This window comes from Chiloscyllium plagiosum, unplaced genomic scaffold (genome assembly GCF_037043375.1).
Source record: "Chiloscyllium plagiosum isolate Xiang-an unplaced genomic scaffold, Cpla_swu_hap1 HiC_scaffold_38, whole genome shotgun sequence".
Classification (NCBI taxonomy): Eukaryota; Metazoa; Chordata; class Chondrichthyes; order Orectolobiformes; family Hemiscylliidae; genus Chiloscyllium; species Chiloscyllium plagiosum.
In genome coordinates this window covers 33,824,003-33,849,849 of record NW_028270176.1, presented here as the reverse complement: position 1 = coordinate 33,849,849, position 25,847 = coordinate 33,824,003, and the positions used below count along the sequence as shown (strand labels likewise).

Sequence of the window (25,847 nt, the reverse complement as noted above, 5' to 3'; positions counted from 1 at the left end):
AATTGCTCAGTACCTCTCTCTCAAACTTTCTATGTAAAGTAAAATTCATAGCAAAATACACCTCTTGAAGTGATAGTATTATCCCACATCCCTGTTTTAAAAACAACGAACCATCATTTTAAAAAAATCTATGGTCTTGTGCTATTACTACACTATGCTGCATATACAATACATTGATTCTAAGCGTGCAAATATTCACTACCGCAGTCCATTTCAGTCTATTTTACTCCAACGCTTTCACCTTCTTGCACCGAGGTCGCAACAACACATCAGCAATTACATTTTCTCATTCTGTCGCGAGTATAATTGTCAAATTGAATGGCTGCAATAATAAGCTCCATCCAAACAATCTGGAATTTTTATCCTTAAATATTTACAAAAGACTTTAAGGCGTTTGATCAGTGCATACAATTGTCTCAGATACATTGCTGGCAACATAAATGTTGAAATATTGTAATGCCAAGCTCCAGGTCTCTTTCTCAATTGTGGAATATTTCTGCTGACGATTATTCAATTTTCTGGAAAACTACCCTATTGGTCTTTCTATCTTCTCATCATCATCTTGCAAGAGTCCAGCACTGACACTCACATCACTCGCATCAATAGCCACCTTTGCGTTATCAGGTATGGCTAGCACTGGGGCACTGGTTAACACAGCTTTCAGGCTTTCCAAATGCCTTTTGACAGTTCTCCATCCACTGTAATCTTCACATTTCTTCAGTAAGTTAGCCAGTGGGACAACCACACTTCTAACAGTTGGTGCAAACTTTGGTACAAAACTCCACCCAGTCCCCAAGAATTGCCTTTTTGTTGATGGTGTAGGAAACTTCCCAAAATCCTTTGTTTTCACATCCCGTGGGGCCAATGACATGACCCAAGAATGTGACTGCACTTTTGTGCACCCACTCTTGGCCAGGTTTATCAACAAGCCAGTCTCCCAAAGTTGATTGAACAATTCCGATAGGTGTTCCAAATGTTGCTTGTATATGTGACTCAAAATCACCAGATCATTGAAGTACACCACACACTTAGGTAATCCTGAAATGACTTCATTGATTAGTCTTTGAAATGTGGCTGGTACATTTTTCACACTAAATGGCTTGATTTTAACTTGGTACAGTCCATTTGGTGTCACGAAAACTGAAATTGTCTTCAGTCTTCAGATAAAGGTACCTTATTTGGCCCTTCTGAGTAAGTCCAGCATTGAAATATCAGTTGCTTGACTCATCTTCTTAACACAGTCTTCCAAACACGGAATAGGATATGAATCAGGTTTTGCTTTGACTTTACAATAGTCCACTCATAATCATTGAGCAACAGCACAATCTGTAACTTTGTGGTCTGGCATATTTCCCATTCCACCATTGCCATCAAACCCGGGAATCAGATTCTGCTATGGACGAGACCAAACTCCCTGAAATAAATTAAGAACATAGTCTGGACTATCACCACTTTGTCGGGGTGGGGCGCGATATTGAGTGAGCGATGCCATTGCTAATGTCAATGGGAGCATGAGCTCTATCTTAAGAACATGCAATCTAATCTAATCTAATCTAATCTAAGAACATCTTTGGCACAGTTTGAAAATTCTTCTTAATAAATGTCTCAGCACTTTCATATACTCGACTGGAATATTTCGGTGGCTCAGTGGTTAGCACAGCTGCCTCATAGCACCAGGGAGATGGGTTCAATTCCAACCTCAGGAGACTGTCTGAATGGAGTTGCACATTGTTCATGTCACATTGCTCACGTTTTGTCCGGGTACTTCAGTTTCTTCCCACAGTCCAAAGATGTGCAGGTTAGGGTGGATTGGCCATGGGAAATTGTCCCATAGTGTCCAGGGATGTGCAGGTTAGGGTGGGTTGGCCATGGGAAATTGTCCCACAGTGTCCAGGGATGTGCAGGTTAGGGTGGGTTGGCCATGGGAAATTGTCCCACAGTGTCCAGGGATGTGCAGGTTAGGGTGGATTGGCCATGGGAAATTATCCCATAGTGTTCAGGGATGTGCAGGTTAGGGTAGATTGGCCGTGGGAAATTGTCCCATAGTGTCCAGGGATGTGCAGGTTAGGGTGGATTGGCCATGGGAAATTGTCCCATAGTGCCCATGGATGTGCAGGTTAGGGTAGATTGGCCATGGGGAAATTGTCCCATAGTGTCCAGGGATGTGCAGGTTAGGGTGGGTTGGCCATGGGAAATTGTCCCACAGTGTCCAGGGATGTGCAGGTTAGGGTGGGTTGGCCATGGGAAATTGTCCCATAGTGCCCATGGATGTGCAGGTTAGGGTAGATTGGCCATGGGGAAATTGTCCCATAGTGTCCAGGGATGTGCAGGTTAGGGTGGGTTGGCCATGGGAAATTGTCCCACAGTGTCCAGGGATGTGCAGGTTAGGGTGGGTTGGCCATGGGAAATTGTCCCACAGTGTCCAGGGATGTGCAGGTTAGGGTGGATTGACCATGGGAAATTGTCCCACAGTGTCCAGGGATGTGCAGGTTAGGGTGGATTGGCCATGGGAAATTGTCCCATAGTGCCCATGGATGTGCAGGTTAGGGTAGATTGGCCATGGGGAAATTGTCCCATAGTGTCCAGGGATGTGCAGGTTAGGGTGGGTTGGCCATGGGAAATTGTCCCATAGTGCCCATGGATGTGCAGGTTAGGGTAGATTGGCCATGGGGAAATTGTCCCATAGTGTCCAGGGATGTGCAGGTTAGGGTGGGTTGGCCATGGGAAATTGTCCCACAGTGTCCAGGGATGTGCAGGTTGGCCATGGGAAATTGTCCCACAGTGTCCAGGGATGTGCAGGTTGGCCACTGGGGATGCAGGGTTATAGGGATAGGATCAGAGGGTATGTCTGGGTGGGACAGTCTTTGGAGAGTCAGTGTGGACTTGTTGGGCTGAATGGCCTGTTTCCACACTGTGGAGATTCTATTCATTTCCTCCTGCGTCCCAAAGCAGATTGCAGCACCACCACTGGCAGGAGGCTGTAACTACAATGTGACATGTTGATGTTGGAAATTTTCATTCCACATTGAGCCCAGGAATTCGAACAATGTGGGAAAGGTGAGAACTTGTGAGGCAATCTTTGAGCCAACAATTTTGAATCAACATGGAGTTAAATTGGTATTTATCTAGAGATCACCTGAGCATTACTAACAAGTTTCTTGCAATTTCTCACTGCAGCATTCAGAATCTGAGTGAAGTCATGTTTCTGTTCAGGACTATTCAACCACGTTGGCAGCACTCCATCTTGGTCACACAACAGCTCTGGGGGAGCAGAAGAGATGAGGAAAAGGAGAAGCTTTGTTTGGGGTTTCTGTCTATACACTAAGTAGCACACGCACTGAAGTTTAATTCTACTCCAGTTGCTGAAGGCATTCTGCTGGTAAATTGCTGTTGGTGCTGATGTATAGAACAAGAGCTTTATAAGTCGAGCTGCCAAGGACAAGGGAGAAAGGGAGGACTGCAGATGCTGAGATCAGACTCGAGAGTGTGGTACTGGAAAAGCACAGCAGGTCAGGCAGCAACCGAGGAGCAGGAGAATTGACGTTTCAGGCATAAGCCCTTCATCAGGATCACGGGCAAAGGCAAGGAAACTGTACTGAACATTTATAAAGCTCTGTTTTACAAAGAGAATACTGTGTCCAGTTCTGGTCAGTGAACTTCGGAAAGGATGCCAGACTCTTCAATGGGGAAGCATGTGAGGGTCCTCTGTGGGGGGAAGGATGTGCGGGTCTTTAAGGGGGAAAGAGGTGAGTGTCCTCAACAGAGTACAGAGGAGATTGACCCAAATGCAAGCAGGGATTTCAGTGACAGGGTTCATTTGGGGAAGCTGGGGCTGTTCCTCTCAGAGCGATGGTGACTGGGGGTGAATCTGACTGATGAGGAAGTGATGGGGCCAGGTTTAGATCAGGGAGACAAAGGAAAGGTGTTCCCATTGCTGACGATACAAGGACAAGGGGAGACATATTGAAGATTCAGGGTGGGATAGGCAGAGCAGGGGTTGTGAGGAAGGACTGTTATACACTGTGAGTGATAATGATCTGGATCTCACTGCCTACAAGGTGGGGTGGAAGGGAAGATGCTCACTGATTTCAAACAGAATTTGGATGAATATTTGTGGGAAATAAACTCTCAGAACAATGAGGAGAGAGTGGGGAAATGGCACTGGCTGGATTGCTGTACAGAGACAGCTGGCATAGCTCAATGGACTGAATGGCTACCTGAGAACTCTATGGTTCTCAGACGATCCGAACCAGTGCCCTTAACTGGACTCAGTACAACCTAACCCAACATCCCATGGGATTCAGTTGCACTGATAAAGCTTGAAGCTGCCTTTCAGCTTCCTTTGACAGTTTGCCCCTCACTGACACAAACAGCAGCAACAGTGAGAACAACAGCTACAATGAATATCCCAGCTCGTATTCCCAGGATCAGGATCACATGCAGACTCTCTCCTCTGCTACCTAGAAAACACAGAGAAAGGATTAATCACTTCCTGTCTGATTAGATTCCCAACAGTGTGGAAACAGGCCCTTCGGCCGAACAAGTCCACCGCCGACCCTCCGAAGAGTAACCCACCCAGACCCATTCCCCTACCCTAATGCACCTAATACTATTGGCAATTTAGCATGACCAATTCACCTGACCTGCATATATTAGACTGTGAGAGGAAACTGGAGCACCCAGACACAGACACAGGGAGAATGTGAAAGCTCCACACAGATAGTCACCCAAGGCTGGAATCAAACCCAGGTCCCTGGTGTTGTGAGGCAGCAGTGCTAACCACTGAGCCATCGTGCCGCCCCAGGTCTCAATCTCTCTCAACCTCCATTTCACTACAGCAATGGTGGTGGAGGCACAGTGAGAATGTCACTGGGTGAGCAATTCAGAATCCAGGACTAATGTTATGAGAACATTGGTTCACATTACATTATTACAGATGGTGAAATTTAATTTCAATTAAAGTTCTGTAATAGTGAATAAACTTAGAGAATGAATCAAGTAAAAGTGTGAGCTATTGGAGACAGTGCAGGTTTGTCCTGTTCGATTCCCTGTCAGAGGTTTCTCTCTTTTCTGCACACAGGATTGTGTTATTCTAGAGAAATCTGGAAATGTTTTTCACAGGGTGAAATCTATCTCGGTCTCATGTAAATCAGCCATGATCTCAACAGACCACTGCACAGAATTACAGATTCCACGAAATAAACTGCTCCAGAGGTTGCCCAGAAACTGCGGGGGGATCTACCACAGGGGAGCCTGTGAGAACCCTCCCTATCTTTGTCATCACAACCCATTCAACAATTGTCCCTATCTCTAAACTTGTCCAGCCCCTGCACCCATCATTATCTCTGTAACCTGCCCCAGCCCCTAAACCTCTCCCTATCTCTGTAACCTCCTCCAGCTCCTACACCCCCTCCTTATCTCTGTAAACCTCCCAGCCCCTAAACCCCTCTCTATCTCTGTAACCTCCTCCCGCCTCTAAACCCCCTCCCTATCTCTGTAACTGCCTCCAGCCTGTACACCCCCTCCCTATCTCTGTAACTGCCTCCAGCCCGTACACCCCTTCCCTATCTCTGTAACCCCCTCCAGCCCCTACACCCGCTCTCTATCTCTGTAACCCCCTCCACCCTCTCCCTATCTCTGTAACCTCCTCCAGCCCCTACACCCCCTCCCTATCTCTGTAACAGCCTCCAGCCCCTACACCCCCTCCTTATCTCTGTAACCCCCTCCAGCCCCTACACCCCCTCCCTATCTCTGTAACCTCCTCCAGCCCCTACACCCCGACCCCCCACCTTTGTAACTTACGTACATATTGTAACAATGAACAGATGTACCAGCAGTCTCACATTGTACTGTGATGGATAAGGAGCCTTCCATTCTCCCATGTTCATTCTGTGCCACACACTGATAGTCTCCAGTGTCTTGGGGAGTAACGTGAGGAATCTCCATCCACAGCTCATTGTGGGAACTTGTGCTGTTCATTGTGACATCAAGATGTTTCCACGTCAGGTTTGAAGCTGGGAAGCTCTTGACAGAACAGGTTATCAGTGCAGAGTCTCCCTCAGTTATAGTGATTGACGAATCTTTAATCCCATCAAGGGAAGTAATTGTAAGATTCTCTGGTGCATCTAAGAGCAAAGGAAGAAAATGTTGTGAGTAATCACACAGCACAGGAAGACTCCATTGTTCATCTCTCTGAACCTGCTGTCTCAATGGATCTCTGTCACCTTCATCTCAATCTAAGGTGCAATGTCACATTTACAGTAGACATAGACTATGTAAACTGGGTGTGCATGAGAGTGTGTATGTTTGAGAGAGAGTATGTCTCCGCCTCTGAGACACCCAGACCAACCAACCCAACCCCCCTGTAGCTCAACACTTCAACTCCCCCTCCCACTCCACCAAGGACATGCAGGTCCTTGGACTCCTCCATCGCCAGACCATAGCTACACGACGGTTGGAGGAAGAGCGCCTCATCTTCCGCCTAGGAACCCTCCAACCACAAGGGATGAACTCAGATTTCTCCAGTTTCCTCATTTTCCCCTCCCCCCACCTTGTCTCAGTCAAATCCCTCAAACTCAGCACCACCTTCCTCACCTGCAATCTTCTTCCTGACCTCTCCGCCCCCACCCCCACTCCGGCCTATCACCCTCACCTTGACCTCCTTCCACCTATCGCATTTCCAACGCCCCTCCCCCAAGTCCCTCCTCCCTACCTTTTATCTTAGCCTGCTGGACACACTTTCCTCATTCCTGAAGAAGGGCTTATGCCCGAAACGTCGATTCTCCTGTTCCTTGGATGCTGCCTGACCTGCTGCGCTTTTCCAGCAAAACATTTTCAGCTCTGATCTCCAGCATCTGCAGACCTCACTTTCTCCTCAGTTAGCTGGATGCATGGTCTGTGACACTGAACCAACAGCACAGGTTTAATTCCCACAACAACTGAGTTTATTTTGGGCTTATGTCGTCTCTCCTGGTCCTTAGATACTGCCTGATCTGTTGTGCTTTTTCACTTCCACACTTCTCGACTCTAACTCTCCAGCATCTGCAGTCCTCACTTTCTCCTACTGTGAGAGTGCAGCCTTCTCATCCTCTCCTTTTCCCTGAGGTGTGTTGATCCTCAGGCTAAACTGACCAACAGACATTATGAAAATTCCTGTAATGTTAATTAAAGAAGTTTAATGCTGAAAAAGGATGTATCTAGGCCATCCTGCAGGCGAATGGCTATCCTGGTCGGTCAACACCTCGCTGCATATCACACAGACAAAGGGAGTTCTGATGAAGGGCTACTAGACCTGAAACCTCAAATCTACTTTCTCTTCACAGATTGTCACCAGCAGTGTGCCACAAGGGACTGGTGCTGGGTCCTCAAATGTTCACAATTTCTAGAAATGATTTGAATGAAGGAATTGAACATACATTAACTAAATTTGTTGTTGATACAAAGATAAGTAGGAAAGTAAGTTCTGAGGAAAACAAACACAACCTACAAAGGGTATAGATAGATGAAGTGTGTAACATACTAGGTACAGTGGGTGAAATTATCGATTATAGCAGAAAGAATAAAAGGTGACACATTGTAGAGTCATACAGCATGGAAACAGACCAGTCCATGCTGACCTTAATCCCAAACGAAATGAGTCCCATCTGCCTGTGCTTGACCCATACCCCTCCAAACATATCTTATTCATGTGCTTATCCAAATGTCTTTTCAATGTTGCAGTTATACCCATCTCCACCACTTCCTCCCAAAATTCATTCCACATATGAACCACTCTCAGTGTAAAGGAATTGTCCCCAATGTCTTTTGAAAACCTTTCTCCTCTCACCTTAAAAACATGCCCCCCAGCCTTGAAATTCCCCTCCCTGGGGAAAAGACATTTGCCACTCACCTTATCTCTACCCTCATGATTTTATAAACCTCTGTCAGGTCACTTGTCAACCTCCTACACTCCAGTGAAGTAAGTCCCAGCCTATCCAGCTCTGCTGATAACTCAAACTGTCCATTCCCACAACATCCTGGTAAATCTCTTCTGAACCTTCTCCAGCTTGGGAGGGTTCAGCGAGGTGAAATAGTTCAGTTTGGGATTATGGTCAGCATGGATTGGTTGGACCATAGGGTCTGTTCCTATGCTTTATGTATGACACTCTGAATCTTCCATGTCACACCACTATCACTAAGAGTCCATTCGTCAAACCAATCCTCTCATGCACAATAAAAGTTGGTTTCCTACTTGAATTTGCAATCTTGCAAACTGTCCTGATGAGTGCAAGATGAAAGACTTTAACAAAATGTGATTTTTTTTCCAACAATACGCAAGCTGTCTACTGCCAAAGAAAGCTATATTTATACAGAAAACAGTTGGGAAGCTCTTAAAATAATCAGCAAAACAAAGTTCCAACCTGTTTCATCACACTGTCGTTACAGAGACTCTAATTCCAGAGAAATGTCATTCTCTTTCAGCTCTTTAAATCATTAGTTTATTAACTTTGTTTACTCTGGAGTCTGGTGTTTATTCTATGATTCCTTCCCATGTCTGCTGGCCTTAAGTCTCTCAAAGTTATGAAGGCCTGAACCTGCTCAATCTAAACACTTGATGGTTTTTACTCAAACTCTCCTGGATAGAAAGCTTCACAGACTAGAAACCCCTTCTGCTGAGCTGATTGTTTGCACTGGATCTGCTGTCAGGAGAAGCTGTTCAACTTTCTGAATTCAACTCTACTGTGTCTCTGCTGTGTTTCTGCTCTGATGTCAAAACTAAACAGAGAGCCTTGATATATTTACCTTGCCTGTTATAAACTAAACAATATAACCATTTTATGCACGGTGCCTCAGAGCACCAGGGTTCCAGGTTCGATTCCAGCCTCAGGTGACTGTCTGTCTGGAGTTTGCACATTCTCCCCGTATCTGCGTGGGTTTCCTCCGGGTGCTCTGGTTTCCTCCCACAGTCCAAAGATGTGCAGGCCAGGTGAATTGACCATGCTAAATTGCCCATAGTGTTAGGTGCGTTATTCAGAGAGAAATGGGTCTGGGTGGGTTACTCTGCGGAGGGTTGGTGTGGACTTGTTAGGCTGAAGGGCCTGTTTCCACACTGTCGGGAATCTAATCTACCACTACAACGGCAGTTCCAGGCCATCAATTGCAGTCACATGATGTCTTGGAATTAACACTGTGACCTCACTATTGCAAATTGATATTCTGGTTTTGTACATAAACAAGCTCGTCAGAGAACTGACCCATATCCATGGATCTCTGTTTCCAAATAATGAAAGTAATGCAAACATTGGATAAGATTCATGACAGAATGTCAGTTTATGCGCGAGTGGGTGTGTGTGTGCGTGCATGCACATTGATGTCTGGTCCTTTAATTAGATTAGATTAGATTAGATTACAGTGTGGAAACAGGCCCTTCGGCCCAACAAGTCCACACCGACCCGCCGAAGCGAAACCCACCCATACCCCTACATTTACCCCTTACCTAACACTATGGGCAATTTAGTATGGCCAATTAACCTAACCTGCACATCTTTGTGACTGTGGGAGGAAACCGGAGCACCCGGAGGAAACCCACGCAGACACGGGGAGAACGTGCAAACTCCACACAGTCAGTCGCCTGAGTCGGGAATTGAACCCGGATCTCTGGCGCTGCAGGGCAGCAGTGCTAACCACTGTGCCACCGTGCCGCCCACGGTGTGTTCTTCATCCCTGTATTTGTGTGTTTTCGCTTGTCCCTCCACCTGTGTCAGAGAGATTGAAGTCTGTGTACACTCACATTCCACAGTAATAGTTATGGAGCCTTCCACTGTTCCATGTTCATTCTCTGCCACACACTGATAGTCTCCAGCCTCCCTGGACGTAACATTAGGAATCACCAACCACAGCTCATTGCTGGAACTTGTTCTCGTCATTATGGCATTAAGATGTCTCCACATCAGGTTAGAAGCTGGGTAACTCCTGACAGAGCAGATTATCACTGCAGACTCCCCCTGGATTGTATTGATTGATGAATCTTTCATCCCATTGAGGGAAGTAATTGTGAGACCCTCTGGTGCATCTAAAAACAAAGGAAGAGAATATTGTGAGCAATCCCAGGACAGAGCAAGACTCGATTGAAGACCCAGAGATTGTAAAAGGTATAATATCAATCCGGGTTCTATTGACACAAAGTACGTCATCCAGGCAGACACTATAGTTCAATACGAGGGGTTACAGCAAACTCATAGGGTCATTATGGAGAAAGCCCAATGGTCTCAGAGGGACAGTGCTGAGGGAGTGCTGCACTATCGGAGGGTCAGTACTGAGGGAGCGCCGCACTGTCGGAGGGTCAGTGCTGAGGGAGTGCCGCACTGTCGGAGGGTCAGTGCTGAGGGAGTGCCGCACTGTCAGAGGGTCAGTGCTGAGGGAGTGCCGCACTGTCGGAGGGTCAGTGCTGAGGTTGTGGGCACTGTCGGAGGGTCAGTGCTGAGGGAGTGGGCACTGTCAGAGGGTCAGTGCTGAGGGAGTGGGCACTGTCGGAGGGTCAGTGCTGAGGGAGTGGGCACTGTCGGAGGGTCAGTGCTGAGGGAGTGGGCACTGTCGGAGGGTCAGTGCTGAGGGAGTGCCGCACTGTCGGAGGGTCAGTGCTGAGGGAGTAAGCACTGTCGGAGGGTCAGTGCTGAGGGAGTGGGCACTGTCGGAGAGTCAGTGCTGAGGGAGTGGGCACTGTCGGAGGACAGTGCTAAGGGAGTGCCGCACAGTCGGAGGGTCAGTGCTGAGGGAATGCCGCACTGTCGGAGGGTCAGTGCTGAGGGAGTGGGCACTGTCAGAGGGTCAGTGCTGAGGGAGTGCCGCACAGTCGGAGGGTCAGTGCTGAGGGAGTGCCACACTGTCGGAGGGTCAGTGCTGAGGGAGCGCCGCACAGTCGGAGGGTCAGTGCTGAGGGAGTGCCGCACAGTCGGAGGGTCAGTGCTGAGGGAGTGCCGCACTGTTGGAGGGTCAGTGCTGAGGGAGCACTGCACAGTCGGAGGGTCAGTGCTGAGGGAGTGGGCACTGTCGGAGGGTCAGTGCTGAGGGAGTGGGCACTGTCGGAGGGACAGTGCTGAGGGAGTGCCGCACTGTCGGAGGGTCAGTGCTGAGGGAGTGGGCACTGTCGGAGGGTCAGTGCTGAGGGAGTGCCGCACTGTCGGAGGGTCAGTGCTGAGGTTGTGGGCACTGTCGGAGGGTCAGTGCTGAGGGAGTGGGCACTGTCAGAGGGTCAGTGCTGAGGGAGTGCCGCACTGTCGGAGGGTCAGTACTGAGGGAGCGCCGCACTGTCGGAGGGTCAGTGCTGAGGGAGTGCCGCACTGTCAGAGGGTCAGTGCTGAGGGAGTTGGCACTGTCGGAGGGTCAGTGCTGAGGGAGTGGGCACTGTCGGAGGGTCAGTGCTGAGGGAGTGGGCACTGTCGGAGGGTCAGTGCTGAGGGAGTGCCGCACTGTCGGAGGGTCAGTGCTGAGGGAGTGGACACTGTCGGAGGGTCAGTGCTGAGGGAGTGGGCACTGTTGGAGGGACAGTGCTGAGGGAGTGAGCACTGTCGGAGGGACAGTGCTGAGGGAGTGCCGCACTGTTGGAGGGTCAATGCTGAGGGAGTGCCGCACTGTCGGAGGGTCAGTGCTGAGGGAGTGGGCACTGTCGGAGGGTCAGTGCTGAGGGAGTACCGCACTGTCGGAGGGTCAGTGCTGAGGGAGTGGACACTGTCGGAGGGTCAGTGTTGAGGGAGTGGGCACTGTCGGAGAGTCAGTGCTGAGGGAGTGGGCACTGTCGGAGTGACAGTGCTGAGGGAGTGCCGCACTGTCGGAGGGACAGTGCTGAGGGAGTGCCGCACTGTCGGAGTGTCAGTGCTGAGGGAGTGGGCACTGTCGGAGGGTCAGTGCTGAGGGAGTGGGCACTGTCGGAGAGTCAGTGCTGAGGGAGTGGGCACTGTCGGAGGGTCAGTGCTGAGGGAGTGGGCACTGTCGGAGGGACAATGCTGAGGGAGTGTCGCACTGTGAGGGGGTCAGTGCTGAGGGAGTGGGCACTGTCGGAGGGTCAGTGCTGAGGGAGTGCCGCACTGTTGGAGGGTCAGTGCTGAGGGAGTGGGCACTGTCGGAGGGTCAGTGCTGAGGGAGTGCCGCACTGTCGGAGGGTGAGTGCTGAGGGAGTGGACACTGTCGGAGGGTCATTGCTGAGGGAATGGGCGCTGTCGGCGGGTCAGTGCTGAGGGAGTGCAGGAATGTTGGAGGGTCAGTGCTGAGGGAGTGCCGCACTGTCGGTGGGTCAGTGCTGAGGGAGTGCCGCACTGTCGGACGGTCAGTGCTGAGGGAGTGCCGCACTGTCGGAGGGTCAGTGCTGAGGGAGTGGGCACTGTCGGAGGGTCAGTACTGAGGGAGTGGGCACTGTCGGAGGGTCAGTGATGAGGGAGTGGACACTGTCGGAGGTTCAGTGCTGAGTGAGTGGACACTGTCGGAGGGTCAGTGCTGAGGGAGTGGGTTCTGTCGGAGGGTCCGTGCTGAGGGAATGGGCACTGTCGGAAGGCCAGTGCTGAGGGAGTGCCGCACTGTCGGAGGGTCCGTGCTGAGGGAGTGGGCACTGTCGGAGGGACAGTGCTGAGGGAGTGCCGCACTGTCGTAGAGTCAGTGCTGAGGGAGTGCCGCACTGTCGGAGGGTCAGTGCTGAGGGAGTGGGCACTGTCGGAGGGTCAGTGCTGAGGGAGTGCCGCACTGTCAGAGGGTCAGTGCTGAGGGAGTGGGCGCTGTCGGAGGGACAGTGCTGAGGGAGTGGGCACTGTCGGAGAGACAGTGCTGAGGGAGTGCCGCACTGTCGGAGGATCAATGCTGAGGGAGTGCCGCACTGTCGGAGGGTCAGTGCTGAGGGAGTGGGCACTGTCGGAGGGTCAGTGCTGAGCGAGTGCTGCACTGTCGGAGGGTGAGTGCTGAGGGAGTGGACACTGTCGGAGGGTCATTGCTGAGGGAGTGGGCACTGTCGGCGGGTCAGTGCTGAGGGAGTGCAGGACTGTTGGAGGGTCAGTGCTGAGGCAGTGCCGCACTGTCGGAGGGTCAGTGCTGAGGGAGTGCCGCACTGTTGGAGGGTCAGTGCTGAGGGAGTGCCGCACTGTCGGAGGGTCAGTGCTGAGGGAGTGGACACTGTCGGAGGGTCAGTGCTGAGGGAGTGGGCACTGTCGGAGGGTCAGTGATGAGGGAGTGGACACTGTCGGAGGGTCAGTGCTGAGGGAGTGGACACTGTCGGAGGGTCCGTGCTGAGGGAATGGGCATTGTCGGAAGGCCAGTGCTGAGGGAGTGCCGCACTGTCGGAGGGTCCGTGCTGAGGGAATGGGCACTGTCTGAAGGCCAGTGCTGAGGGAGTGCCGCACTGTCGGAAGGCCAGTGCTGAGGGAGTGCCGCACTGTCGGAGAGTCATTGCTGAGGGAGTGGGCACTGTCGGAGGGTCAGTGCTGAGGGAGTGGGCACTGTCGGAGAGTCATTGCTGAGGGAGTGGGCACTGTCGGAGGGTCAGTGCTGAGGGAGTGCCGCACTGTCGGAAGGCCAGTGCTGAGGGAGTGCCGCACTGTCGGAAGGCCAGTGCTGAGGGAGTGCTGCGTCGATACTTACATTGCACTGTCAGTACGAAGGACTGCTCTGATGAAACGGTTGAATAACTCACTCTGCAGGTTAGAGTTTGTCCCTGGTGTCTGAGTGATGGTGTCAGGCTCAGAACTGAAGTATAAGTCAGAGTGACACCATGCTGAGTTATGGTGTTTGAGACTGATCCACGTACGATGGTAGGAGTGTCCCAGGTTAGGGTGGGTGCTGTTCCACTGCATGTTGTGTTGAAAGTGCACCTTAATCTCACATGCTTTCCTGCAATAATTTGCACGGGGAATATTGTGGGTTTATCTGTAAAATCTAACAGACAGTGAGAGGATAAATATATTTTCAGTAACTATAACGTGAAGCAGCTGCTGAAATAGAAATTACAGTCCCACAAATGAAAGCAAGTTTATAATGATGACATTAGACATGAGAGTTTACAATGATCTGAAAATAATGTTATCCTTTTAGGCAGTGTATCTGTTCCTCAACTTAAAACACTTTCATTCTGAGACACACGGATGGAGGAGCTGACCAGAGCTTGGTGTTCACTGGTTTATCATGGTCTGAGGGACTGGCCTGATTATTTCATTCCTGTGTATGGGAGCTTGCTTTTCTCAAATATGCTTCGATGTTTCCTGTAGAACAGCGGCACTACAATTATTATTTCGCTGCATTTAATTCAATTTGGAGAATTCTGAGCTGGTGAAAAGCGCTACAGAAAAGCAAGTCTATGTTTTGCATTACAACCCTGTTCGACATGATGAACTGCTTCATTTCCTTATTCCTCCTCTGGCCATATGATTTGAACTTAATTCACCAGAAGATCTTATCTGCATCATCCAACTGCATAAAGTTCAATACCAAAAACAAGTCTTCCAGATTGCTTAAATTAGTCAAGTTATTGCAAAGAATCTTACGCAACCAAAGAGCAAAAGGCTTAAAATGTGCAAATATACCCCACACACACACACACACACACACACCGAAGTGTTACCTTAGAAATGTCTTGGTCATGTAACAGCTACATTTGAAAAATATACTTAGTAATAGATTGTCCCAAGTGTTTATCTGTAGCAAATGTTGCTTTCCCCACAACCTGTTTGCACGAGGATGTATTGTGGATCAGTTATAGCTGATTGAGGAGTGTTTTTCTGGAAACAACAGTGTAGTTTCTATCATAACTTAATTAGGAAGAGTGCACCAATATTCATGTCCCAGTATTCTACAAGCCATCACCAAATGTATACGTTTTCAATTTGAGCACCAATTTGCCTGACTGATGGCTGAGGACATAGAACCATAGAAGATAGAAGCAGGAGGAGGCCATTCGGCCCTTTAAACCTGCTCCCCTATTCATCACCATCATGGCTTATCATCCAACTCACTAGCCTAATCCTGCTTTTTCTCCATAACTGCTGATCCCATTCACCCTTAAGTGCTTTATCAAGCCGCCTTTTGAATACATGTTAATTGCATCTATTCCCATTGATAGTTTCTAAGCGCCTTGTTATCACCTCCTTTGCAATAGTCTGTAATATTTGACTCAATACTGTTAGGACAAATACAATTCACACCAAGTTCTGTCATTAACAGAAAATAACTCCTTTTATTTATTACATACTCTACCTTAAAGAAGAGTAGGGAAAAAATATCTATAATCAACCACTATTCATCTTAAACTATTCACCTTGACCAAACAGCACAAACTTATTCTTGATTAAGACAAACAAAAACCAGATAGTCTGACACAGATATATTGGGTGGTAAACGAAATCAGACAGGGAAGAAAATTCTGGAAATCAGAACTCCAGATCACAAGTCTGGGTTAAATTGTCTCTCACAGTCTCTTTTGGCTGAGCAATGATGGTCATTCTTCACTTCGACAGCTGATTCAATGGACCTGGTTCTTTCTTATTAGAATGTTTCTTTTAATCTTGTTTTCTTGTCTTTTCAATCACATGGAGAGAGGACAGGGGAGAGAGGGCTGTTTACAATTTGCAGAGTCTGGATGTCTCTGGCTACCCAGCACCTGCAGATTTGTAGCAAACTGCAGCTCAACCCATCCAAGGACTATCGTCCGGAAGTCTTTCCTTAACTCTAAGTATTGCTGACACTGGTTCCAAAAGCGACTTGCACAGCTAAACATGTGCCCCATTTAATTTATCCAAGTTGTAAAACCCTCCTGGTCTCTCAGCGACATAGCAGTGTCTAACTTCCATTTCAGATTATCATTCAAAAAGTAAAAATATGTGAGCCCTTACATTTCCAACTTCTCATTTAAGAACCACGCACACGTGCTGATGAGGCTTCCCAATGTTCTTTCACATGACAAACTACAGAACCATAGAAACACAGAAGATAGGAGCAGGAGGAGGCCATTCAGCCCTTCGATCCTGCTCCACCATTCATCACCATCATGGCTAATCGTCCAACTCAATAGCCTTCTCCCCATAACCTTTGACCCCATTCGCCCCCAATGTTATATCCAGCCACCTCCTGAATAAATTCAATGTTCTGGCATCAGTTCCTTCCCGTGGTAATGAATCCCACAGGCTCCCACTCTCTGGGTGAAGACATGTCTCTGCATCTCCATCCTAAATGGCCCATCCTGAATCCTCAAACTGTGACTCCACCCCCACCCCCGGGCATCTGGAGACACCCACCATCGGGAACATCCTCCCTGTATCGAACCTATGTAGTCCTGTTAGAATTTTATAAGTCTCTCCGAGATCTCTATGATGAAAGGACTTTCAGAAGAAAGAGAGTGCACACAAAGGCTACTTCTCCTGTGGGATTTTCTAGTTCAAGGTATTAATATTTGTCCAGTTGATCACCCTCTGAATGAAGATTTCTGACGACACACTGCAATAACACGTATTGATATCTTCAACTTCAGAATAAAGAGATTAATGGAAGTTGCTAACATGGGTGGACAAAGTAAGTCCATTGGGGGCTCAGTTCATTAAGAGGTGACATTGTTGTGGTAATGCCACTGGACTAGTAATCATGATAAAACCTATTTAATAATTAAGATGGATCTAGATGCCAAAACAGAGGAAAAGAAATATGGGTTAGTTCCGTGAAGATTTATGTTAAAATGGTCAGAAAATCATTCATTCTGGAGCAGTGACCTAATGTTATGGATCAGACCAGATCCCCTGAAAATATTTTAAGTAGGTAGCCTAGACTCTAACTTTTTCTCGTTTTAAAGAGATATATAATGTGGTGTTCCCAAAGCAATCTGATTGGTCAAACTACTTCGACATTAAGCAAAACACAAGTTATTTAAACATTATAGTTAAAATTCAACGAAAGAAAGAAGAACTTAGAATAATTTAACTCTATTGGGAACTTTACAGGATAATAGTAACATCGTGTAAAATCAGCCCTTGGCACAAAGGCAAATTCAGAAAGATAGATTTGTCTCCCGGTTAACCCAGCAGCAGAGAGAAGCTCCAGCTTCTCGCTGTAACTGAGAGAGGGAAACAATGGTTTCACCTTCTTCAAAACTCCAGCAACTTCTGCCTTGTTGAGACTCCGACATCAGCTGTTGACAGGTAATCCTACAAACTAAAAAAAACTAGAAACTCCTGTGTGTGAAAGCTGGCCACACCCATCCAGGCTGCTTCTATTGCTCCACATTAAAAATCCCCAAGGCCTCACAAACTGCTTTCTTTATTGGTATTCCAAAATAGACAGCTCATTACCTCTGTCATAAAGCCTCTCCTTAAAAAAACCTAGGGCAAAATCACCGCAGCATCATCACACCTAAATTCCAAGCAGAGAACAGGTAAAAGCCTGGATGATCCCTGGCTGTGTTAATGGAATAAGATATTTGTCACTTTGAGTTCATGATAGGTTGTGTAAACAGAGCAAGGCCATTAGTTTTGTTCTGACTTCAGTTTAGAAGGAAACAAGACTTTGCTTGAAAGGGAACAGATTTATGCAAAGCAGGATATTTTTGGTTTCTCCAGTATTTTCTGTTTTCGATTCAGCATGCAGTTTTTTATTTTATTTTCAGTTCAGTGAAAACCAGTCACAGTGGTAACCTTGTTTTTAGTTGATGAAGCTTCCAAGCCAGGAGAGTTTGGGATAGAAATTGTTTGGCTGTGCGAATTTAAAAAGTGTTTGGCCCATTAGAATTGTGCAAGGTTCATGCCACTGAAAGGAACTGTAAAATTGTCTTCATGTTTTGGTTTAAAGATAAATAGAAACTTGAAGAGTTGAGATAGGAGTGTAACTCCTCTAGATTTGAGCCGCTGTAACAGAGTGTTGGGAAACAGGTTGACACATTGTTTTGTAACTGCAACAGAGACATTGATAAATTGTTTATTAAAAAATGTGTAATAACCAGACGTTCCATTGTTAAAGAATGTCTGAAGCCTCATGTGACTGTTTCCGTGACTAACCAACACATTAACCAGTTTCAAATCATTAAACTTATGATCTATCAAGCCAGGTGTTATTCTGGGAGCAGGCTTGTCATGTGATGCAATCAGATGTGATTGTAACCAAATCCAGAGCTCCAAGATAATGGTCCAGGGACATGGGCTCAAATCCCACCACGGTGACTGGGAAAATTTGAAATGGATTAAGAATAAACATGGCATTAAAGCTAGCCCAATGATGACTGGTCATGTTACCATGGTTAATTTGTTGTAAAAAGCTATCTGATTCATGAATATCTTTCAGGGAAGGAAATCCTACCCAGTCTGGTCTACATGCAGGCCCACAGCATTACTGACTCTTCAATACTTTCTGAAGTGTTAACCAAACCACCCCGTTGTACCAACCTTCTATGAAGCTGAAGCAAAGCAATGATAGAGGGACGATCAGGTATTGACCCAGTCAGACACTGTGTTAGAACAAGCTGTATTTTGTGTTCGTGTGTAAGCATCACTGTTTGTGTTACTTCCCACTGAGCAATTACAGTACAGCACTTACCAGAAACACGAAGCTGGGTTACAGGATAATAGTGATGACTCGGACCGTTGTCAAATTCTACTTTAAAAAAGTAAGGCCCTGCATCTTCCTGCTTGATGTTGTTTATAATCAGAGAACAGTCGCCATCTTTCAGGTCTCCAGACAGCCAGGTCTGATTGTGGAACCCTCGTGTCCGTGATTGTGACCCTTGGAGTGAAAGACTATGGGAGTCCGTAACTTCTCAGTCTCTCCATTAAACCAGATTCCACCTCGTGGTTGATTTTCCAGACACTATGGATAATTGTAACGACATGGTATCTGTGCACAGGAACCTTCCTGCACTATCACCTCTTGAGGAGTATTGCCTTTCCACTCTAGTGATAGCCCAGCTGGGCAGAGAAGCAATAGCATTTAACATTGAATGGCTTGTACTAATCTCCAAATGTACAGGTTAGACTGGATTGAGAATGGTCAATATCTGAGGAGGACTCCAAAGAGTTCCAAAGCGTTTTCCATTAATTTGCAGAATCGATTTATTGAATTGCCTCAATAATAAATCTACAGCATAATATTGTGGTGGAAAAATAAAGAGTTTGCAGCATGTGATGGAAACAAGTGTCTCAGTGGGGTCAGAGGGTAACATAATGTACAGGACAAATACATTTATTCCTAAAACAAGGTGATTGGACAAATATATTCATCAGTAAAAGTTGTGATGCAGGTTGATAAAGTGAATGGACAAATGAAGTTTTTGTTCCCGATGCAGGAGATGTGTCACCACTAAAAATGGCCATTTTGATGTATGGTACCCATGCCTGAAGTCACACCGTTGAAGCACACTGTAAGGGTTGTGTACCTCGCTTTGGGGAAATGTAAACTGGAAGTTGGAAGTTTTTGGATCCCATTATATTGCAAAGAATCAACCAGTTACCTTTCTGTTAAGTCTGTCCTCGGCCTATGGGCTGACTCTGGATATCAACAACCCAAATCCCCCAAGATTACTAACACAAGCAATCTTATTTAGTGCTTTCCAAAGCCTTAAACCCACAGGCGGGTTATGCTTAGGTGTCCATGTGTATTGCATTGCCTGGTTGATTGGATTGTTCGAGAGTTGGATCGAAGTGGAAGTTCTCCAAGTATTTCATTTTACATTTCACTGTCATGTGTACTCAAGTACAGGAGTACACTGACGACTTTATAATGTTGCCACCTAAGGCACCATTTTAGTTTCCATGGTACCTAGGTACAAATAAACTTAGGTACAAAGTAGTAAGAGAAATGAGAGTTAAAATGTTCAGCCTTACTTCACAGCAGGGTGGGAAAATAAAAAGCTAATAGTTAATATTAAAATTTTCCCTGAGCCACAGAGGGACTAAGCTAGGACTCACCACAAAACACCGAGGGACCAGGCCAGGACCCACCGTGAAGCTCCGAGAGACCAGGCCGGGACTCACCACAAAACACCGAGAGACCAGGCCGGGACCCACCATGAAGCTCCGAGAGACCAGGCCGGGACCCACCATGAAGCACCGAGAGACCAGGTTGGGACCCATCGAGAAACACTGAAGGACCAGGCTGGGACCCACCGAGAAACACCGAGGGACCAGGCCAGGACCCACCGAGAAACACCGAGAGACCAGGCCGGGACCCACCATGAAGCTCCAACATACCAGCTGGGGACCCGCCATGAGCTGCCAAAAGACCAGGCTGGGACCTGTTGAAAGGCCAGGTCAGGACCTGCCACAATGGAAGTGTTCACCAAGAGGGCGAAGACAGCAAAAAGGGGGAAAAAACATAAAGGAAACAGGGTGGCATGGTGGCTCAGTGGTTAGCACGGCTGCCTCAGTGCTAGGGGTCTGGGTTCAATTCCTGCCTTAGGCAACTGTCCGTGTGGAGTTTGCACAATCTCTCCCCCCCCCACCCCCACCCCCGTGTCTGCGTGGGTTTTTCTGGGTGCTCCAGTTTCCTCCCACACTCTAAAGATTGCAGGTTAAGTGAATTGGCCATGGGAAATTGCCTGTGGTTGGTTGGTTGACCACTGGTACACGTGACACATTTCCCCCACCATCCTTCAACATCTGCTTGTGTTTGAGGGTCTTACCTTGCAGTGCTGACCACAGTCAGTCACTCGCTCCTTTGTAGATAACTGGACATTACCTCACTCCACGACATCTCGGCTCTCTCCAAGCAACCATACAGTCATGGAGATCTACAGCATGGAAACAGGCCCTTCGGCCCAACTTATCCATGCTGCCCAGTTTTCACAATTAAGCTAGTCCCATTCACCTGTGCTTGGTCCATATCACTCTGTACCTATCCCATTCATGTGCCTGTCTAAATGATTCTTAAATGACAGAATTGTACTCCCTTTCACTGCTTCATATGACAGCCCTTTCCACTCACCACCGTCTGTGTGAAGGTGTTGCTCCACTGGTTGCTTTTCTATCTCTCCCCTCTCACCTTAAGCCCATGTCCTGTTATCTTAGACTCCCCTCCCAGGGGGAATGCTGTTGGCTCTCTATCTTATTCATGCCCTTCTTGATTTTATAGACCTCTATAAGGTGCCCCTCAGACTCCTACTCTCCCGTGAAAAAAGTCCTAGCTTACCCGACCTCTCCTTATGACTCAAACTGTCCAGTCCAGGCAGCATCTTAGTAAATCTTTGCTGCAATCCTTTCTAGTTTAATAATGTCCTTTCTGAAGTAGGGTGACCAGAGCTGCAGGCACTATTCCAAATGTGGCCTCACCAACGTCTTGTACAGCTGCAATAAGACATCCCATCTCCTATACTCAATGCTCTGACCGGTGAAAGCAAGCATGCAGGAATCCTTCTTCACCTCCCTGTCTACCTGTGACGCCACTTTCAAGGAGATATGAACCTGTAACCCTCGACCGCTTTGTTCTATTAACACTCTCGAGGCCCTACCATTGACTGTCCTGGTTTGCTTTACCAAAATGCTACACCTCGCATTTACTAAATTAAACCCCATCTGCTATTCCTCAGCCCGCTGACCCAGTTAATCAAGATACCAGTCCCATGATATCCTGATTACTTTGTTAATGTTATATTTAGCAATTCTCCATCCTTGACTGTAAGACTTTGGGTTCCAGTAAACTTACTTCCACATTTAGGTCTCTGTATGTATTATTCTTTATGTTTATTCAGTATATCCCACTTCCTTGTCCCTTGATAGCCACTTGCTTTATTAATACTGTTCTGTGAATAATTCCTCTCCTCACCATGGGCTGGTTCATGTATGGTTGATGTTATGACACAGCGATGAACCCTTCTGATAATTAAACGATACGCACAGAAAAGTTCACCTCACCTCGTAACCTGTTCAAGTGTGAGTGACAGAGGACTATCCAAATTTCACTATTTAAAGAAAAAAATATCAATTTATTCTTTAACTCTAAAAGTGAACATTAAAAAAAATTTACAACTCTAACTCTCTCTTCTCATAAAGGTTAATAAAGAATACATTTAAGACTTTTCATTAGTAATTGGCGAAAGGGTTATGGAGAATGAGGAGGGAAGTGAAGTTGACGCAAGGATGAGATCAATCACGGTTGTATTAAATGGTGGAGCAGGCTGAGGGGCTGAATGGCCTACGTCTGCTCCTCATTGTTATGTTTTAAAGAACTCCACAGTTTTGCTGTTTAAATGGTCATTGGGTAAACATATAGATGATAATGGAATGGTGTAGGGTGGATGGGCTCAGATTGGTTTCACAGGTCGGCGCAACATTGAGGGCAGAAGGGCCTGTACTGCGCTGTAATGTTCTATGTTCTAACCAGACATTAGTGATCCTATATCGAGGGATAAAATGGAAAAGTCAGGGAGCGATGTGAAACTTGCCGTGAATCTTGGTCAGGCTACACCTGGGATACTGGGCGCAGCGCTGGTCTCTATATGACAAAAAGGATATGGAGGGACTGGGGAGAGTGTCAAACTGATTGGCCAGGATGATCCCAAAATGCATGAATGAACCAATCAGGAGTGGAGGAAAAGACTGGCTCTGTTTTCTCTTGGAAGACATGGCTGACGTTGACCTGATGGAGAAGTTTTAATTTCAGAGAGACTTTGGACAGGGAGCTGATGACCTAGTGGTTTATCAGTGGACTACTACTTGGGCTTGAATCCTGCCATGACAGATGGTGGAATTTGAATTCAAGTTTTAAACACTGGAATTAAGAATCTTATGGCGACCCTGAACCCATTGCCAATTTTTGGGAAAAAAACCCACCCAGCTCACTAATGTCCTTCACGGAAGGAAACTGCCATCCTTACCTGGTCTGGCCTACATGTGACTCCAGACCCACAGCAATATAGTTGACACTTAATGACCCTCTGGGCAATGAATGCTGGCTTAGCCAATCCTGTTAATGAATTTAAAAAACACACAGAGTTATGGGAACTGAAGACCAGAACTAGGGCTGTCAATATAAGACCATCATTAATAAATCCAATCAGGAATTGAGGAGGAAATTCTTTAATCAGAGAGGGCGGGATTCCACATTTCAAAGATTACTGCATTGCTTTTGATGCTTTATGGAATGTCCTGCGGTGGTGAAAGGCACTATAAAAATGCAAGTCCTTCTTTTGTCTGTATGTCAGTCTTTTAAACAGAATTAAAAGAGATGGATGAAGAGGATAACCTGATAGTACAGTTAATACATCAAATTACTGAGAGTAAAGGGAGTATTGGATGTTGCTTTAGGATGGAACTGGAAGCTATCACCAGGTTATCGATAATCAGACACTGGGTTACAGTAAGCTGTGTTTGTGTTATTTCTCATTGACTGCTGGATGTGAATTGTTGAGTAATTATTGCACAGCACTTACCAGAAATTTGTAGTTGGGTTTCCGGTTTGAATCTATATTTTTCCCTTTCGTTAAATTCCACTCTGAAATAATAAAATCCTGAATCTTTCCATCTGATGTTGTTTATAATCAGGGAACAGTCTCCATCTTTCAGGTCTCCAGACAGCTGGGTCCGATAGCGGAACTGAGTTTCCTCAAAACTCCGATACTGGGAATGAAAGGCTGTCGACCACTGTTTCCATCCTGTTTTATAAAACCAGATTCCGACTCGTGGTTGGTTTACCAGATGTGATGGATAACTGTAATTACATGGAATCTGAGCACAGGAACCTTTCTGCGCTGTCACCTTACGAGGTCTGTGCGATTTCCACTCTTGTGCCAGTCCAGCTGGGGAGACAAATAACAGTATTTAGCACTGGATGGCCTGTAGATCCATTAGGCTCGATATCCACCCCCTCCATTACTGTTACACAGTGGCTGCAGTGTGAACCATCTACAGGACACACAGGAACTCCCCAAGGTTACACAGCAGATGGAGGGGAATCCTGGACACAGGAGTAGACAGGTTCACCCTATATTGGCTCATGGTCCTCGGGACCTTATTTAATGAGGCCAGTCTTCCACCATGTTTAAAAGGTCATTTTGTGCACCCTGTCAAGAGATGGCTGTCTGGAGCACAAGTCATGACCTTTGCCATGAGCATGGTCAAAGTGCTCACTTTGTGGATGAGGCTCACCCATGCCAGAGGGTCATCCATGAGGGTCTGGCAGATAAGGCCATGACACACAACCCAGGGTCTGGATGGTATGCTCTTTGGGGGGCGGGGGTGGTAGGTGGTGGATTGCTGGGCCGAATGGCCTCCCTCCAAACTGTAGCACTTCTACAAAGAACAATCTGTCAAAGAAGATTATTAACCATAAATCTGTCTGAAATGACGGTGACATTACCTTGGAGAAGGAACAGCAGGAGGTAAGATCCCTTGATCATTGTCTGCTCCCAGATATTTCATCAGCTTCTCCCTCGAAGGCTCTGAAAGAGAAAGGAGTTAATGAAACCTCACTCCTGTCCGAGAGATCAGAACTACTTTTACACAACGTCCTCACTGAAAACTCTAATTCCCTTTGGGGTGACAGGTACTCTGCAAAGCTACAAAATTTCAAACAAGTAAACCAATGAAGGGTTTGCATTTATATATCACCCTTCACCTCCCCACAATGCTCATGTCTCTGCATTTCCCCTAATCTAGAAAGATGCTCCATACTACCGACTTCAACACTAGGCTCCCGAACTTAATATTAAACAGAAATATTTTGAAGCCACCAATCATTGGAATCTGTTTTTACAGAGTTACAATGTCAACACAGGATGATGTTGGTCCTGGAAGTGAGTTGCCGTTACTCACCCTGGTTCTGTCCGATTGCTTGCCCGGGACTAAGTACCAATGCACTCTGCCTGGGCTGAATGGTTCCTTCCTGTGCTTCTCCCGTGTATTTAATTCGAAAGGACTGACTGTGTCACAGTGAATGAGATCAGGAAGTCAGCTCAAAGGCAGAAGTCAGCTGTTTAACAGGATTTCAGACAAACTGCTTTGTATGGCCCTGATTGTTTGAATGCGGCCGTGGGCAGCATTTAATATGGTCTGAGGGGCTGAATGGACTTCCTCCTGATCTTATGTAACAGGTTCGAGATGCTGATTGACCACCGCCCTGTATCCACGTTACAGGATCAAAGAACAGAGTGGCCACTTTCTAACGTGTGGAAATCCCTTCCCCAGAAAGCACTCGGGGTGGGGCCTTCCTGTGTATTCACTGCTGAGTCAGGCAGATGTTTGACTAATGAGGGAGTTGAGGCTCATGAGGAACAGACATGAAGCTTGAGCAATCAGGTCAGCCAAGAACAAGCTCAAGGGGCCGAATGGCCTGATTCTGCAAGTTGTGTTGTTTTCAAACAGCGCCCCAGGAGTAGGCATGCAGACTGGAAACCAATGCAGAGTGGGAAGAGGCATTATCACAGCTCAAGCCTGAACCTAAAGCTCAACAGCTGCCATTCAGTATCTGGGCAGTGTGGTGGCTCAGTGGTTAGCACTACTGCCCAACAGCGCCATGGACCTGGGTTCAATTCCACCCTTAGGCATTGCTTGAAAGTGGAGTTGCAGGTAGACAGGATAGTGAAGAAAGCATTTGGTATGTTTTCCTTTATTGGTCAGAGCATTGAGTACAGGAGTTGGGAGGTCAGGTTGCAGCTGTACAGTACATTGGTTAGGCCACTTTTGGAATATTGTGTGTAATCCTGGTCCCCCTGGTACAGGAAGGATGTTGTGAAACTTGAAAGGGTTCATAAAAGGTTTACAAGGATGTTGCCAGGGTTAGAGGATTTGAGCTACAGGGAGAGGTTGAACAGGCTGGGGCTGTTTTCTCTGGAGCGTCGGAGGCTGAGGGGTGACCTTATAGAGGTTTATAAAATCATGAGGGGCATGGACAGGGTAAATAGACAAGGTCTTTTCCCTGGGGTGGGGGAG

At 47.1% G+C, this 25,847-nt stretch overlaps 1 protein-coding gene across 1 annotated transcript; it reads right to left on the bottom strand.

Annotated features, from left to right (window-relative positions):
• Positions 1–207: 207 nt before the first annotated feature.
• Positions 208–25,067, bottom strand: LOC148139426 (sialic acid-binding Ig-like lectin 10). The gene is made up of 7 exons (XM_087980754.1): positions 24,732–25,067; positions 24,277–24,358; positions 23,351–23,716; positions 13,600–13,893; positions 9,770–10,051; positions 5,844–6,125; positions 208–4,460 (listed from the first exon to the last, which is right to left on the bottom strand). Exons 2-7 carry the CDS (start codon positions 24,314–24,316, stop codon positions 4,333–4,335), a joined length of 1,392 nt encoding a protein of 463 aa, XP_087836880.1. The 5' UTR covers positions 24,317–24,358; positions 24,732–25,067; the 3' UTR covers positions 208–4,332.
• Between the last annotated feature and the right edge of the window lie 780 nt (positions 25,068–25,847).

Excerpts from the sequence above, each read along its gene's own strand:
- LOC148139426 (XM_087980754.1), bottom strand. The coding sequence starts at position 24,316 with ATGATCAAGGGATCTTACCTCCTGCTGTTCCTTCTCCAAG. Across the intron at positions 10,052-13,599 it reads CTTCGTACTGACAGTGCAAT|ATGCACCAGAGGGTCTCACA; the intron begins GTAAGTATCGAC and ends CTTTGTTTTTAG. Across the intron at positions 4,461-5,843 it reads CTTATCCATCACAGTACAAT|GTAGCAGAGGAGAGAGTCTG; the intron begins GTGAGACTGCTG and ends TGTGTTTTCTAG.